Below are 18,705 nucleotides of genomic sequence, written 5' to 3' on the forward strand. Positions count from 1 at the left end.
AGGCATATGTGTGCACTATAAGTGTGACATAAAGCCTTTATGAAATTTGGATCTGATTAGAAGACCTTGCTTTCCATAATAGAACTACTTGCTTCATTTTATAATAATAAAAAGCAAAAAAAGCTTGGGATATCCCACCCTCATCAGATAGCCATTCTGTCAATCTGCATAATCTGTACCTTCATACGAGACATGGGGGGTCATTATGAGTATGCTGGTAAAATGGTGGTAATACCAATTCTGCAATTACGACCATGCACAGGCATGCGCACCACCCCTCTGGTAACGGTAATACTGCCAAACTGGTATTACCGGCAACAACCCACATTTGCGGGTAACACAGCGTATACTGCTAGTGTAAATAACGCTGCCGTGGGAACGGGAAGTGCTATGGTGGCCATCTTTAAAAACTCAATCCATTCCAAATCCCCTACTTCCTGTTGCTGTCCAGGCCTGATACTAGTGGCATCATCATGGCACAACAGAAGAAGGCACGCCTCCTAGAACTGCTGTTGCAGAAGCCAAAGTTCACTGAGCCATAGCTCACTGCACTTGCTGATGCGGTCTTGGCGAATGCTGAGGAGCTTTTTGGGTTCAGAAAGCGCACAACCTCTGCACAGAGGGAGACAGCCATATGGACCGAGATCATGTCAAAGGTGTCAGGAGTGGGCACCGTACCCACGCACTGCCAGGGACCGCCACAAGCGGTGGATGATTTAAAGGCGAGTGTGCACAGCCCTGTATCCCGACACAGGAGGGAGAGTGCTGCCACAGGAGGTGGCATGGTGGAACCCCTCACACTCATGCCATGGGAGGAGAGGGCCAGCTCCATCCACAACATGGAGGGCATCGAGGGGATTGGAGACTGGAGCTTGGTCCCACGTGATGAAGGTGAGTCCAACTGACCCCTTGTACATGGGAATTCTGTGACCGTTAGCATGCGTCCCCCAGTAGAGACATACGACATGGGCAAGGGAATGGGTCACCAAATGGCCATCACAGTAATTCCACAGTGAGGTCTGCCAGGGGAGACTGGGAAACATAGCCATGTACGTGCACAGCAGGTGAGACGTGTATGCCAAACTATGGACAAATGAGAAGCACCCATGCGTGCCATGTAAGTCCATAGCGCCAAGTGATGCACCACCGCACACACAACAACATGCCACCTTAGCAGGCCAACAAACTGTGAGCACATGCATGCACTGTGTACACCCTCAGCAGGCACTACCACCACGTAGAAGGGGCAGCCCCCATTGCACTGATACTATCCATGCCAATCATGCCAATTGTGAGTCCCTGGTACACACACAATGTTGTACGTGTGTCCTGCACGCCCGCAAAGAAATACACAAGATGACTCTCAGCATGTCATTCTATTTCCAACATGAACACAGTCCACAGACGGTGACGAGGCAGGACCCTCCACTGCAAGCACATCAGCTGCACAGGCCACACCCCTTGCCAGTGGGAGCAAACAGCAGAGCAGGGCTACAAGGCCACCACCACCAATACCTTCTCCACCTCCACCCAACACCACATTGGAAACACCAGCTACCATTGAGTGTGACAGCATCCCTATGATTATGCACAGTGGCTCCTCCACCAGTCAGGCAGGTGACATTGCTGTCACTGCAGCCACCACTGCCATGCCACAGCCACCACCTCTTGAGGCACACACCAATGCTGTCTCAACAGTGGTGCACAGCTGTCAGGGTTCCAGCACACAGACAGGGGAATGTTCCGCCATATGCAGACATTATGCAACATTGCACATGCAAGGACAATCTGTCTCACCTTACCGGCCTATACATAAGGGGGCCTCCAGAGCAGTGTAAAACAGCGGAAGCGAGCCTTCAACAGGAGAAAGGTGCGCTCAACACACACCCTTGTCCGTACACGTGCCGGTTGTCTGCAATCTCCTGTGGCGTCTGGGGATTCTGCAGTGGAGTCATTAGCCACGGAAGCTGGGGGTATCCAGAGTCACCTGCAAGGGCAGAGGACATAGGTGTCAATCCTGATGTTCTGTGGAGGCGTTGCCTGTAACAGCCTCTCAATAAGTCTGTGCATGTATGTCACATGTTTCGTCGCACTACACAATTTCACATTCCAGCTTATTTATTTTCAAATTTCTTTATTGGCATTTATATAATAAACAGTTGCATTGTAGCCTCGAGCGATCACAGTGGTATAAACCAGGAATAATCAAAATAAGCCATTTAGAAATTAACGATTAAGCAAAAACAACAAAACATAAACAATATTAACAAGTCTCCGGATGGTCAACAATGAACGCAACGTAGGGAGGTCAGGAAACAAATAAGTTCAGGTTAGGGACTGCGTAAGTATTCTGTGGCAAATAACATGTATCAATAGGGGCGAGTTTCTCAAGGGGGTTTATCGTCATTGGGGGGGTTAAGTAAGGCCCAGGTGAGAGTTTTCCAGGCTTCAAGTGCTAAGCTCGTGTCTTCAGGGGATGTGGCAACACCATCCTCCCAAGCTGAGGTTTCTGCCCCTATCCAGCGTTCCAATTCGTTACGCCATACTTGGTATCGTGGGCCCCCAGGGCGCTTCCAAGCCATAGCAATGGTCCTTTTGACCAGAATGCATACCAGGTCCATAAGCTTAACTGAGTGTTTGAACTTGGCCAGTCTGGGATACGTTCCAAGAAGGCACTCTTTCGGGGTCCACTCGTATCTGGTCATGTCTGCCTCGCTACAGAGGAGTTCTGCTCTCGCCCAGAGTTGTCGGGCCTGGACGCATCCCCAGAACATATGCATAAGATTTGCTTCATCTCTACCACACCAAGGGCAGTTATGTTGGGGTAGCTCATATATGTTGGCTATTCTAAGTGGTGTCAGGTACGAGCGGTATAACATATTGAGCTGAATCAATTTAAATCTAGAATTTCTAGATACCACGTTAGGAAACGCTAGTGCTCTCCCCCATTCAGCTTCAGGCAGTTCATGTCCCAAGTCCTCTTCCCATTTGAGTTTGAGGTCCCGACTACGGGGATTGGGCCTATCGATTAGGTGACTGTATATACGGGACACAGGCCTCCATCCATCTCCCAAACTATATAGGTGCGTTATGAAGGGGTCAGTTTCAGGTTCTTCTGGCCACGTGTCCCATTTAGTCCGAGCAAATTTACGGATCTTTAAGTACCAAAGAAATTGGCCAGCTGGCACGCCATCGTCAGATTGCAAGGAGGAGAAATCCCGGAAGGAGCCCTCATTATATAGATCCCCCCAAGTGTACACTCCTAGCCTTTCCCAGTATCTAATGGAGGCAAGGTCTACAGAGTTCTGACACAGGTCGGCAAGGAGCGGTATGTCCGGAGTATATACATGTTTCAAGTGAAGAAGCATTTTAACCCTTTGCCATATCTGACGACCCAGGACAGCTAAGAATGGAATCCCATCCACAAAACGTTGAGGGGCCCAGATGAGTTCATTTAGCCGGATCGGAGCAATCGGGCGTTGTAAAAGCATTGTTTCGGGGGTGTCATCATCGGCTAGCCATTTAGCCACGAAGCTTAGTTGGGCAGCCAGGTAGTATCGTTCCAGATCAGGGAGCCGAATGCCTCCCTGCTCGTAAGGGAGGGTCAGCGTGGATAATGCGAATTTGTGCCTACCAACTCCCCACAAGAAGTCTTTAAGTATCTTCCCCAAAAGACGAAAGAAGGGAGTCCTAATATAATAAAAAATATTTTGAAAACCATAAAGAAATCTGGGGAGAACAATCATCTTAATGATGGAAGCCCTACCCATCATGGATAGGGGGAGGCGAGCCCAAAACCCAATCGACTTGCGCAAAGGGGGTAGCGCTGCTGCCGTGTTGTTGACATGCATAAGTTCAGGCGTGTGATAGATATTAATGCCCAAATAGCGAAACGTGATGGGGCACCAACTTATTCCCAGCAAGGGCAGGTCATCAACGTGTGTGTTTTGGAGGGCACCTAACGGAAACAGACAGGATTTATATCTGCTAAAGTGTATGCCTGATACCCTGGCAAAGTTGCCGAGGACCTCCAGCATGGTTGGGACATTCAGCTGTGGGTCCCTCACATAAAGGAGGACATCATCCGCATACAGGGAAATTATGTGGTCTACCCCATCAAGCCTTATACCAGCGTCGAAAAATTGTTTCCTAAAAAAAATGGCGATGGGTTCAAGCCCAAGTATGTATAGCATAGGGGAGAGCGGGCAACCCTGCCTTGTGCCCCTTTGTACGTCCCATGCCGTGGAGATGAGCCGGCCAGATTTTACTCGTGCTTGTGGTTTAGTATAGAGGACTGTGATCCATCTAATGAATCGTTCTCCAAAGCCAAACTCCCGAAGCACCGCAATCAGCCACTCCCAAAAAATAGAATCGAACGCTTTGATGGCATCCAAAGAAAGCAAAGCATAAGATTCCCCTACATGAGTGGAATGTGACAATACATGTTGAAGCCTACGAAGATTGGCAGTGGTGTTGCGACCCGGCACAAAGCCATTCTGGTCAGGGTGTACCACTTCTCCGATCACCTTGGACAGCCGCTTAGCCAGAATGGTTGTAAGGATTTTAACATCATAATTGAGCATCGCAAGAGGGCGATAGGAGTCACAGTCATCTGCAGGTTTACCAGGCTTGAGGATCGGAACCACCAAAGTCTCACGCATACTCCCAGGCAGGATACCCAACTCGTAGGCTTCTAGGAACACCTCGTGCAGCAACGGAGTCAATTCCGACTCATAGGTTTTGTAAAATTCGGTGGCCTTGCAAGTGGCCAGAGACTTGATAGCATCAGTTATATCATCAATGGTGATATCAGCATCCAAAGCCTCCTTATGTGACAGCGGGATTAGGGGCAGGCCAATTTCGTCCAAGGTGTTTGAAATTTCCTCAGGGGGCACCATGTCATTGTGGGAGTAAAGTTGGGCATAGAACTGCCCGAAAATATCATTAATTCCATGTTGGGTCCGATGTAACGTGCCATCAGCATCTCTTAAGGCTGTAGTCGAATATTTAGGGTGTTCTTTCCTACACAGCCAGGCGAGCAGTCTACCAGGTTTATCAGCGTGGGCGTGTGCTTTATTGGTTCTGGTGATATAATCGAATTTGTCCAGTCTGTCCCAAGCTTCCTTGCAGGTGGCCCTGGTACGGGCAAGCCTGTCTTCCTGCGGTTGGGGGCCCCGGGTGTTGGATTCTAGCTGTTCTATTTCAGTTTCTAGTAATTCAAGTTCAGTTCTTAGGTGTTTCCTCATTCCTCTAGCCTTTGCTATGACCTCTCCCGTACAACCACCTTGAGAGCATCCCAGACTGTGCTTAGGTGGTCAACACTGTCTTTATTCTCTCGAATGTAGTTCTCTAGGGATTCTCTGAGATCTTCCCTGAACTCTGAATCCTTAAGTGCCTCAGTGGGCATCCTCCATGTAGGTATAGGAGGTCTGGGTCCAGTGATGTTCCATTCAATTACCAGGGGAGAGTGATCAGAGATGGTGCGGCCCAAGTAATTGGAAGAGTCAATTTGGGGAAAGCTTTCTCTGCCGGTAAAGAGGTAGTCAATTTTAGTGTGAAGATTATGTGGCGAGGAGTAGAAGGAATAGCCACGGTCCCCTGGGTGTTGCTCCCGCCAGATGTCTACCAGGTCTAGGCGGTGTATCATGGCATTCATAGCAGTGGTAGCAGTCGACGGGCCCCCCAAGGGAGGAGCAGATCTGTCAAGCACAGAGTCACTGACGCAATTAAAGTCGCCTCCCCAGATAAAGAATGCATCTCTATAAAGTGCAATCTTTGTGTACAACATAGCGAAGTGCGCAGGTATATTATTGTTGGGAAGGTATGAATTGACAATACATATCTCTGTTTGTTCGATGTGGCCCCAGAGTATCACATACCTTCCTTCCGGGTCCAATTCAGCTTTGGTAAGCTGGAAGGGGATGTGAGGGCTGATCCAAGTGAACACCCCTCTAGCGAATTTAGAATACGTGGACCCGAACCCCTGTCCACCCCAGTATGATTGGAGCGTTGCGGTGGATTCCTTGGTTAAGTGGGTTTCTTGTAGCAGGGCCAGCCCTATCTTCTTCCTGTGTAGATAGGATTTAACTTTGTTGCGGCGTAAGTAGGTACCCAAACCCCTCACGTTCCAAGTGGCGATTTTAAGGCGTGTAGACATGGTGGTGGCAAAGGAGTTGGAGTGCTGAACTCATGGCAGTCTCAATCGTCTTCAATCCAGCTTTGTGTGCTGAACAATTGCCCCCTGGGTCGGTCGTCAACAATACGCATTGCAATCTTCCTGCTGACCTTGATTGTTGTGTTGATGTATCAAACGGAGACTTATGAACAAATTTAACTTCCACTCGAACAGGTGGATTGAACAAGAAAGATAACTGTATGTTGCCCCCAGCAGCTGTTCTGGGAGGACAACGCTCGGGGGCTTCCGCTTCCCATTGGCCGATCCGGGTCGTGAGGTGCGGATGTGGTGATGGCCGTAGGCCAGCCATGATTGGGGTGGGGTGGGTTGTGACAATGTCTGTGGGTAGTCCATAGAGCTCCCATCCTTGAAAGAACTAACTGATCATTACAGCAAATAGATCTATTTGTATTCAGCCATTGGGCGTCAAGGCGTGATCCTCTCCCTCAGCCAAATTATTGTGCTCCATCCACATAGTGGCTGCTGCCGGAGTCTCCATGAAGACAGCTTTGCCTTTGTATAGTATCTTGAGGCGCGAGGGGTACAGGAGCATGTATTTAAGATCAAGCTTCCGCAGTTGAGCTTTAACAGGTATGAATGAGTTCCTGGCGCGCTGCACTTGCGGGGTATAATCAGGGTAGATAACGATCTTGGAGCCATTGCGTCTAATCTCGCCTCCGTCCCTCGAGAATTTGAGGATCGTCTCTCTATCGCGAAAGTTTAAAATCTTGGCAATCATCGGGCGTGGGTGTGATCCCGGTGGGGGTCGTTTTTGTAGGGAGCGGTGGGCTCTCTCGACGGAGAATCCCTGTGTGAGCTTGCCAGCTCCAACCTCTTGCATTAATAGGGACTCAATAAATTCCGTAGGGTCAGTACCCTCCATCCCCTCCGGAACGCCAAGGACTCGAATGTTACTGCGGCGGGCCCTTCCCTCTGCTTCCTCTGATCTCGCCTCGAGATGAGCCACCTGTTTCTCAAGTGCGATAACTTTGTGCTTTAAGTCCTTGGCAGTGTCTGTGGTATCCTGCAGATTTATTTCCACCGTGCTTATTCTTTCCGCTAGGTTGCGGGCATCTTGACGGATGAGCTGCATGTCCACCTTAAGTTCATCTATCTTGGTCTCCATGCACGTTTGGAGTGCAGCAATAGCCTGCAGCACTTGGGCGTTGCTGGGGTCTTCAACAGTTGCAGGGGGTTCCGTCTGTGTGGGGATCTCATATTGGATGAGCTGTTTGGGTTTAGCCCCTGTGAACGAGTCCATAATTGTTGCACCCCTGTTTTTGTTTCGTGAAGTAGTGTAGACATTAGTCCCTCCTAGCGTTATGACAGCAGGTAAGAGCCCCTGGACAGTGTATTACAATGTGAGCCTCACGGGCCAGCGCTATTCAGTGATACTCAGTGGTGACACCGGAGAACACAGGGGGGTGCAGTTAAGTATGCGCTCCTGCGCAGATATTCTCCCAGTAGCGCAATGGAGTGCCCTACGATCTTCCAGCACACTGGGCCTCTGTCTCGCAACCCTGCTGGACCCTGCTGTTTACGGCACAGGTGAGTCCCGGCTCCCAAATGTTGGGTTAGGGTCCGCAAGCTTACCGGCTCATCCGCGGTCAGACTGCTCACTCATCAGCCGCTCGGTTGCCTATTCGGGGAGGAGGGCCCCGTGCAGTTCGCTGTATCTACTGCGACAGGGGTCCACTTGCGCTTCTGCCGCTCCGGCTCACAGAGCACTACAGCACCCGCGGCTGGCGGATCGCCGACGGGTTTCCCTCCTAATGGCAGCAGCCCGCTCACACTCTGTGTCTCCTCTGCAGCGGTCCCGGAGCCTCGGATGCAGCTCCGTTCGCGCCCCTGGGTAGTGCGGGGGTTCTCCTGTACGATCGGGGGCTCCCAGCAGTGGGCCGTCTCCTGTGGGGGAGGGGGGTCCAAGGGTGGCCGGCCTTGCGCTTGGTGTTCCACTGGGGTCCTTCCGCTCTGCATACAGGGACTCCTTCGTCTCAGCACACGATAAAGGAGGCAGCGCCCGATGGACCGTCTCCCGGCTGCCTCGCTGCCGACTTAATCTATTCTTCCGTCAAACTTCGGTGCCGCCCGCCATCTTGTTTCACCCGGGGGCACCAGTTCAGATGCTGCGTTTTCAGGGACGCTGGCTCCGTTTCTCCTCGTTCCTGCGCCAAGTAGGGCCGGAATCGCTTCCCTCACCGGAATATGATTATGGCTACTGTTCAGGTCAAAAATATTGATCAAATTAAGGATCTAGGCCAGGATCGAGACGGGAGCTCCGCACAGACACGTCTTTACGCCATCAGCGCTGGCCACGCCCCCTCACATTCCAGCTTATGCATGTAGAGTCAGCTTCTCAGGGGCATGTGTGGTAGTCATGATAGGTGTTTCACACTGCTCATAGCCAACACTCATTTCTTTCATGGTCTGTAATTGACATGGCAACATGCAATGGTGGATGGTTGGGGTCTGTGCATTGCTCCTATGCATTATTCCTGGTGGGAGACTGGGTTACATGTGCAGGTTGTCTGTGTGGAGTCCATCATTGATTCATATACATTGTGACCTGAGTACATGCCATGTCAACTGCCAGTGCTCCTTAGTTGGACTTTAGAAGAATGTCATTACATCTATGCTAGTGGTCTTCACACCTATACATGACAGACACCCCACAAGCTTGATTGGTGTTTGTGGGCCATGCACATAGTTGTCCCCGTCAGGTCACACAAAGTGTGTCTGGGGATGGCCAGTTTATTCAGAATTGCAGAGAGCCGTTGGAGCAACTACTCTCCTTGATTTACATTGTACTGTGTGGTTTAACATTGATTGGACAGTAATCTTGGTCATTGGTGATTTTGCCCAGGGTCGGATTGGCCCGTCAGCCTTTCAGCCTGTGGCCGGGCCGAAATCATCCCTGGGGCGTGGGGGCCGGTTTCTGGCCATGCCTGGGCCGGTTTGGAAGAAGAAAAAAAAATGAAATTTTATATTTTTTTTCTAATTTTTCTTTTCTTTTCAAAAAGCCTTTCATCCTTCTTAGGTCGATAAATGAGTGCCCCCACAGCTTGGGTGATATTGTATGCATATTTGTTCTATAAAAAAGAGCTTAAGCGTAAGTGCTATACAATAACATATTAGCATTTGGCCTTGGACATCTGCTTGGATTCACAGTAATTTAGTGTACTTAGGAACAATGCTATTTGCTGCCACTTCCTGTTTTGTCAAGGGGTGAAAGGTCGTGTTTCATCGCTTCCCGGGATGTCACTTTGGTGTGTGGTCAAATGACATAATTTCCAGTGATGTCATCAGAGGTCAAGTGAGGCGAGGGGTGGGCCACTTTTTGGAAGCAAGGGGTGGGCCACTTTTTTTGGGTGACCGGGCCTATTTCTTGTCCCAGTCCGACCCTGATTTTGTCAAATGTCCTCTTCACCCTTTTTCCCTGACTCTTGAGGCCCGCCCTGGACATACTTTGGACACTCCTAGGTGGGCAGCACCCCTGTTGCCAGCCCATAGATGTTGTGGGATGTGCGATGTTGCATTGTGGTACCTTGGCCATTTACTGCATCACCGTGTGTGAATCATGTCCGACTCCTATGGGTGGCAGTCTACCATGTGCGGGCTGTGCACGTGGCTCCTGCATGTACAGGGACTTGTCAGGGCATGCAGTCTCCATGTGTATAACCCCCCGTCACATTGTATATCACTTGTACTGCTAGGTTAGTGTGATGGTACATGTTCGCACCCAATATCCAGGTCCGTTGGCCTCTGTGCCCCTCCATGTATGCTGGCAGCGTGCTGTTCCATTGGACCATGGCATCATGAGTTGTTCCTGGGAAGCGGGCACAGCAGTGCATGATGGTGAGGTCTGTAGCACAAGTGACCTGGCCATTGAGTGAATGGAACTGCATGCGATTCTGGTAGACCTCCTGTGATGCCTGGGGTGCCACCGACTCTATATGGGTACAGCCCAGGGCTGCTAGCACATTGGACATGTGTGCCAAGGCGTGGAATTGTGCCTTATTGGCCTTCACCTTTGTTGGGGTGGTGGGTAGAGTGATATGCTGTGACACATGGCGCAAGAGTGCTTCCAGCACCTGCCTGGGCACATTTGAGAATGTGGGCTGAGAGATGCCATGAAGTGTGGCCACAGTGTGTTGGAATGTGCCAGTTGCAAGAAAGTGCAGGACCAACACCAACTTCACCAGTGGTAGAATGTCTTTCCTGATGTTGATTCTGCTTCCAGTTTCCTCCTGGATCAGGTTCAACAGCTCAGCGATGGTCTCCCTGTTGAGCCGATACAGGGTTAGTATATGGCTGTCTGTGAGAGTCCATGGTGAGGCCCTGAACCAGGGTATGGGCGCCTGCCTTGCATGGAGTCTCCTCCTCACCATCTTCAGCTACATGTTCCCTGTTTTGGTCCTCCAGCCCCTGCAGCTCAATGCTCAGCTGGAGCAGCTGCATGTCTATGTGCACACACACCAGTGGCAGCATGGTGTTGTTAGGATGTGTGGTTGTGGGATGTGTGGCTCTTTTGTACTCTTCATGAGTGCATTGGGTGCAACTGTGACTTCCTTCGCATCACCTGTATGCTTTTACTCCTGCTTTTAGGTGGAGGTATCTCTGCCTTGCTTTTGCCAGTATTACCGGCAGATAAATGGCAATATTACTGCCATTTCCCATCTCGTAATGCACCGGTAATACCGGTGTGCTGGTAATACCGAAACTGGTTCTACCATCGACGGATAAACCGTTGTCGTATGTTGCAGGCCAGATGTTATCAGCGCCGGAAATAACAGCAATGGTATTGACGCTGACTCGTGATTCGCCAGTATGGTCAATCTGGCAATTAACACCACTTTTACCATATACCAACATACTTGTTATGATATGATATGATATGGCATTTATAGCGCGCCTATAGACAAGTGTTACAAGACGCGACAAGGAAAGGGAGGGGGAACAGAGGGAAGACCGAGACAACGATCTTACTAGACCAGGTGATATTGAGATCGCGCAAGTGCAGACTCCCAAGGTCAGTTACTTACGTGCTGGGGGAAACCCTTCTAAATGTAGTCCATTCCAGTAATAAGTTGTTTTCTTTTCTTCTCAAAATGGCAAGTTGCATGCATAATTGTACGAAAAGCTAGAATACCACAAATAAATTTGCCAAAATTAATTTTATATATATATATTTGGTTTGAGTTAATGAGGTTGGCCATGACCTACAGCAGTTCTTTCTTTTTTTAACAAATAAGCTGTCACTGAATATCATAATTCTGGAAAAATATGATTTCTGTTCTGATAACCACTAAGGCTTTCACTAGGTGTGACATGTATTTTTGTATTCTGGTTTTACAGGAAGAGGATGAGACTGATTCCGGTACCATGGTGCATGCAAAAGGGGACATGGCTACTATGCGACATTCCAGTACTTCAGCTGGTGGTAATACTATGATCGAGCATGATGGCACACTGGAAATGCAGCTGGGTACAATGGTAATAAACAGTGAAGACTATGAGGAGGGTACAGTGAAAAGTAGGAAACCTTTCTTTTTTTAAAAAAAATGTGATATTTCTGGAAATATTGTTGAAAATGTTTTTTGAAATGCTTATTCAATAAAACATGTTTTTGTTGGAATAGGGAGATGAAAATATATGTAAGTATAGTTTGAGTTAAAGCCTTTAAGCCACTGACCAATCATTGTAAAGCATTTACATGTGTGAAATGTATAGTCCATCCAGTAATTGAAGAGATGAAGATACTAACATCTTCATGAACTTTTGATAACATTCTGATTCTTTTTTTTTTACACTGCTTTTATTAACTTTTGACAAATTAAACATGGCAATAGAACTCAATTTAGGACCCACAGAGCCATAGCCTCCCCCACCCCCCTGAATCCCCACCTACTTCCATTGTTTATCAACACCACAACTCATCATCACTGAATACCATTGGAATGAAACAGTTCACATGTTAAGCCACACCAGACAGTTCCTTTTAAGTTCATGAGTTCCATCCTTCATATCCCAAATATTACCAGCCCAGACAACCACTTGTAGAGGCCCTTAATGGGGGCCAGCATCGGGGAGCGTACCCCGTGAAGTCTGTACATCCGACCTGTTAACTTGATCCTCTACCATGGCTTGGTAGCTCCGGAAGGCCACCCAATAGTCCCTTGGTTTACAGTTTGACGGAAGAGTTAGATTGTATTGGGTTTCTCTGTGTTCAAAACTCACCATGAGGTTAAGCCAGTGGTTGAACTGAGGAGATGCAGGCGCCCCCCAATGCGTGTGCTAGTCGTGTCCTTGCCACCACAGAGGCCATACCAACTAAGCGTTTCTCATTCCAGGAACCAGTTGTAATTAGGGCCAGTAACCACACCTCAGCGGAAGGATCAACTGGAACATCAAGCATTTTCGCCACCGCTTCTATGATGCTGGACGAGAAGAACTAGATCCGCGGGCATAGCTAGGTGGTAAAAGTCTGCTGGGGATTGGCGACTTTGTTTACAGTCCAGAGAGTTAGAGGGAAACAGTTTGTGCAGGGTAAGAGGGGAGTAATACATTAGGAATTTAAAACGAATTAGGCGATGTCTATTATTGGAGGAGATGGATTTGGTCTGGGGAGGCAGATCAACCCCCAGTGATCATCTGACAATGTTTTCCCCAAGGCGTCCTCCCATCTAACCCTGTACTGGCCCGAGGGAGAATGCCTGAGCGCTCGAGCCATGCCATACATTGTCGAAATTAACCTCCTACTGGACGGTGGTGCAGTGGTGTAGGTCAGAAGTACGGATATAGGGGGGGCATTCGGGAAGTCCGGCCAGCTGGCCTTCAACATCACTCGCAACCAGTAATAGAGAAGCTGCGTGACTGGGGTCCATGCCCCTCTAGACGCAAGGATATCCCAGGGTATGAAGGCACCCTCTGGGGCGTGGTCACCCAGAGCGTGCACCTGTAGGCCGGTGAAGTGTTTGAATATATTTTCATGGGTGAGCGGTCTACCTCGGACATGATATATAGCCATGTCAGGAGAGTACCATTGTGCTATTCTGGCCCATTTCGCCAAATGCTCCCAAGCCCTAAGGGAAATACCTATGGGTTGTACTTCAGCCCTCGGGCACCTCTCCCGCGTAGCCAACAAGAGTCCCCTGAGATCATCTGGGTGGGTAATAGCTCTCTCAAGTCGCACATGGGACAGATCAGGCGAGGGGGACCACCACCATACAGCGTATTGAGCCTGGGCTTCCAGGTAATACAAAAAGAGGTCAGGAATGTCCAACCCACCCTGAGAGTACGGGCGTGTCAAAGTGTCCAGGGAGACACGGGGGTGCTTCCCAGCCCAAATAAATTTGGGCTGGGAAGCACCAACCTGTCTCTCTGGACGTCAAACTCTTTATCCGTTTCCAGAAAAGAGCGGGGGGCCATATAGGGACATTGTTAAAGATATATAATAACTTCGGAAGAACCACCATCTTCAAAAGCGATATTCGGGTAGCCTCAGGGATAGGGAGAATAGGGAGAAGGGCCCACGTGTTCACTCTATGCTCCAAGTATTGTAGCACTGCACTATAATTTTCTTTGTATAGCTTACTTGGGGACGTGGACACACAAACACCCAAATGACGAATACCCTTTGGGCGCCTGTTAGGCAGAAACCTGTGCAGTTCCCTCTGGGAACACTGCAAAAGATTTAGGACTACAGGTGCTTGGCAGTAAACCCACTTGGTAGCAGTCTTTACCACACAGATTCACTTGGTAGCTGTGGTTGAGCATTCAGACTTCCCTCAAGAAGAGTTAGGCAGTATACAGAGTATTCACAATAGGTCAAAAGAACACAGTAGAACAAGTAAACACTGACCAGAGCTTGTTGTAAAAGAGATATAATTATTTATTTAAAACCACATCTAGAAAAACACACAGGCACTGATAGTAAGCAATTCAAAAACACAGTCACTAAAAGATATACACTCCCTAAAAAGAATATTAGACAAGTCTTAAGTAAAGCCCCACCTATTTTCAGACAGCGGTGAGCGCTTAACGTAGATGGCACTCTAATAATTTGTTTAAAAAAAGGGAGAGAAAAGCAGAGAATAATTTGGAACAGATCCCAACACTTTTTCACGAACACAACAAGAGAGGAAGGCAAGTAACACCGGGAGTTTAGAGTCAGTACGTTGGATCCACTTTAAGAGGATCAAACGAATTGTGTCCAAGGTCACACAGTTGCAGTGCACAAGAGACTTGTAATGGTTCAAAAAGGAGTTGGACCAAAGAAAGAGACCAGTTAGAGGGTCAAGGCAGCCAGCCCAGTCCAGAAGGTTAAGGGGTTATTATTACCTTGTAGCAATCTTTAGAAAGGGAGGCCTCGCGGACACGGTACCTTAAAGTGGTGAGAATACTCCAGTGGAGGCAGTTGTTCCTGGCAGCGGATGCAAGTCGGTGCTTCGTCCGGGGGAAGAGAGGATCTCGTCGGGGAGCAAGACAGGAGTCCGTTGCACTGCCAGGGAAGAAACCAGCTGCTGAGTTTCTCAGGTAAAAGGAGCGGTCCTTTAGTTTGCGGTCCAGTGGTAAGTGGCTATCCGGTTGCCGCGGTGCTTGGCACGGGCAATTCGACCACTTAGCCGGTCGGGGGTGCGAAGAGAAGAAGGTAAACTGGTTGTGCCCACCAGCCAGGGGAAGAAGCCTCTCCAGCCAGGAGATCTTCTCTGCCGTCGGGAAGTGGTGAGTCGGTTACGCAGGGCTCCACCAGTGGTGTCGTCGTGGTAGGTCGGCTCAGCTTCTCCCTCGTCGGATTCTCAGGTCCTGTGGCTACTTCTGAAGTTCCAGTCCCCAAAGCCCTGCTTTTATGCAGCATACCCCCATTCACTCAGCCTAGCTGTCAATCAAACATGCTAAGTGGTGAGCCGGCCGGCTCACCACTTGGGCCAATCACACAAGAGTGCGACTTGAGTTACCAAGGTAACTCAGTCCAGGGTGCCTAAACCCCCTCCCACACCCCCTGTGGTACCCAGACAGAGTGGCACCACTTTTGGAGGCTTCTGTGGAGAAGCCTGCCAAAAAGTGGAACAAAGGGCTCGACTTGAGTTGGAGTCACAGAAGAGAACACAAACGCCATTTTAGAATCGAGTCTTGGCAAAAAAATACCAACCGGCGATTTAATATTAATTAAATAAACCGGCGGTATGTTCGAGGCTATGAGAATTAAATAATTAAAGTTGGTAGCCTCGAACAATGGGAAAATCCCATAGGAATATATTTGCGGTCGAATATAAAAAGTAGTATCCACTGCCACCAGCCAAAACTCGATCAGGGGGGACGGAGACGTGCCCCCTCGACTAACAGACCCCGGGGCAATCGAATTGCCCCGACCAGTACGTCTACAATATGATGGTTTGTACTGGTTTCTGTTAATAATTTGGGACTAGTAAAGCCAATGGTGACTTTACATGCCCTGGGAGACAGTAGTCAGTCCCAGGGTATGGAGTCTATGGTGGGGGGTCACTATGACACCCCTATGTTACTGCACGGAGGGTGCTGTGTAACACACATAGTAAAAACACATGAGACCCTATGGATTAAAGGACCCCATAGCCCATAAAACACATTAATAGTCAAAGGAACTCCATAAATCATGTCCAAGAGTGGGAGAAAAAGAGTCTCACTCTTGGCAGGAGAAAAAACAAACTCCAGAAATCCAGCAAAGCTGCTGGGGGACTCACTAGGTTAGGAAATTCAGCCTAAAGAGAGAATTCTCCCTAACAGCGCCAAGCGAATGCATCCCGTACATCTTGCAGTGAGACACCTGCGGTGAGGGGAAGCACCTCGGATTTGGACCAGTTTATACGGAAACCGGATAATGCACCAAATTTAGTGATCTCTTCCACCACGGGTTCTAGATTAGTTTGTGGGTTCTTGATGTAGATTAACATGTTGTCCGTGTATAGAGAAACTATGGACGTGTGTGAGTGAAGTTAACCCCCCTGTGGGCGTGATATTCCCTTAGGGCACATGACACCAGTTCAATGGCTAGAGCGAACAGGGTAGGGGAGAAGGGACAACCCTGTCTGGTACCCCGGGATGGATAAATAGGTTTGGACTGGACACCATTTTTGTACACCAGGGCCCGTGGAGCTGTATAGAGCAGGCGAATCCAGCGCAGGAACACGGTGCCCAAGCCGGCCCGATGAAGGACTTCGAACAGAAAAGGCCACTCGACCGAATCGAACGCTTTCTCAGCGTCGAGCGCGCCCACTACTATTGGTACACTCCATGTTCACATTGTGCATCAGAGTGAACACCCTTTGTAGGTTATTCTGGGCCTCATTACACGGTAGGCGGTAAGTAACGGTCCTTACCGGTATGGCGCTAATAACGTGTCCGTGTAGGAAGCAGCCCGCTAATTGCGTGCCATTATGAGTACGCGGGCACAAGCTTTACGCCATGGCTGTAAGGACATTACCGCCATTCCGTTAAAGGCCCCAAAAAGTACCTTAGCGGCACCAAGGAAAGCGCTGATAGCACTTCCGGCGTCCATGAATCCGGCATTAGCGGCCACCGCTAATGGCGGTGACCGTAAATAAGCGGAACCGGAAGTAGCGCCATCGCACAGGAACGGGAAAGAGCACAGCGGCCATCTTCAAAACCACAATCCATTGCCATCCTTTGCCCCCAGGACCTGCAGCTACACCACAGCTTGCCAAAATCATCCCTGCAACCACTGAGGATGCCCAAGGCCTTAAAAAAAGGAGCAGCGCGGCAGCGTAAGGAATGCTTCTCCAATGAAGAACTGATAATGCTATCAGACACACTTGCTGCCAACGCTGAGGTCGTGTTTGCAAACGACGTGCGGTGCCCCGCACTGATCAAGAAAAAGGAGATCTGGGCAGGGGTGGCCAGTAAAGTCAGTGCAGTGGGCTCCACCCCCCGCACTGTGAAGGACGTACGCAAGCGGTGGGACTATCTGCACCTCCTTGTACGGAGTATTCTAGCAGCCAACAGGAGCCTGGCCATGAGCACAGGAGGTGGAGGAGGATCCCCAATCAAGCTGCAAGAGTGCGAGGAGACATGTGCCAGCACCATTGGCGTTGAATCCATTGAGGGAGTTGGTGAAATGGAGCGCAGTGTGCCGTCATCGTTAGATGGAGGTGATTGTCCACACAAAACACTGCAATGCAAAGCATGAGGTAATCCCCCAAATGTGACCTTGAAATCAGCTCATGGATGGGGCCATCAAAGATACATGTACCCAACCCTGCCCATATGCTGTTCACATCCCCACCCAACCACATGCATGCAGCACCTCAGACACGTGTCAGCCAGACCCATGCATCTATGACCCACCCATCTGGCCAACGACCTGTATGGCCAAACATGAAGTCCAAATGCATAGAACTGCAGCAACAACAACATCTGCATGATGCACGTTGACCCATCACCGATGCTATCCCTCTCTTTGTCACCCAAAGGCTCACTATCTGACAGTGAGGAGCAGGACTGCGACGCAGGCCCCACCTCCAAAGAAACAGGGGAAGGGAATGGAAGCAGGCACCATGGCCAGCACATCGAGGGGCACTGGAAAGTCTGCACTGCCACAGAGGGCCAAACCCACACAGCCACCCACGTCACCAAGGCATGAAAGTCCATCAGACAATATTGCAGCACCCACTCCAGCAATTCCCACCACGCAGGATCCACCTGCCGAATGATCACTGTTCGCCGCAAATAGCTCCATCAGCGAGGCAGCTGCCACGGCACCCATGTCCGATGTGGAGGAAACGTGTATTTCACCCATTGAACACCACACACCCAGTCCGCAGCAGTCAGCCCAACAGAGCCCACGCCCCACATCACATGCCAGCAGCCATGATCCGTCTGGGGATGAATTTGTGGCAGGGTGCTGGTGTCCCACGGTGACATCATCTGATGGTGGACACATGCCACAAGCTGCGTCAGGTACCATCAAACGCAGACACAGAGGCCATGACATGAGCATCTTCCGACAGTGCCAGGAAGACATCACTGCGCTGGTCGGCCAGCATGTGAGCGAGGCTGCCCTGGCAAGGGAGGAGTGCAGGGAACATGCCAAGGGCATTAAACAAGCCATTGATGCCAGCACTAAACCGCATTTGTGAGGAAATATCAGCTGTGAGGCAGGTCCTCACATGCATCGCAGACGCTATGGATAGGCAGAACACCCCCAACCACCCCTGGGACCGGCCCAACCAAGCACCTCCTCCTGCGCAGGTCCATGCGGGCTATGCGACGCACCAACTCACAACCTCCCAATGCTGGCAGAGGGGGTGGGAAGTAGGGCCAGCCTGATGTTGGTGACTCGTGTACTGTAATGCTGCACTGATGTGCAAGCCATGTTTGGGAGAATTTTGTGGGGAGGGGGTAAAGAGTGCTTGGGAGAGTTGTGGGAGGGGGTAAAGGGTGTTTGGGAGCGTTGTGGGGGGAGTGGGTAAAGGGTGTTTGTGGTGTAGGGTTCATGCACTTCATTTTCTAACAAAACCTGATACACACTGGTG

At 49.8% G+C, this 18,705-nt stretch overlaps 1 protein-coding gene across 5 annotated transcripts in view; it reads left to right on the forward strand.

The window, feature by feature from the left end:
- STK4 (serine/threonine kinase 4) overlaps positions 1-18,705 on the forward strand; it is a 1,472,593-nt gene that overhangs the window by 1,165,721 nt on the left and 288,167 nt on the right. For all 5 annotated transcript variants that reach the window (XM_069651354.1, XM_069651352.1, XM_069651353.1 and 2 more), the window contains one exon: positions 11,531-11,708. In XM_069651354.1, the coding sequence (XP_069507455.1) occupies positions 11,531-11,708 (178 nt within the window). The remainder of the gene's footprint in view (positions 1-11,530; positions 11,709-18,705) is intronic.

Source organism: Ambystoma mexicanum, chromosome 3p, assembly GCF_040938575.1.
Source record: "Ambystoma mexicanum isolate Mex_15411 chromosome 3p, UKY_AmexF1_1, whole genome shotgun sequence".
Taxonomy (NCBI): Eukaryota; Metazoa; Chordata; class Amphibia; order Caudata; family Ambystomatidae; genus Ambystoma; species Ambystoma mexicanum.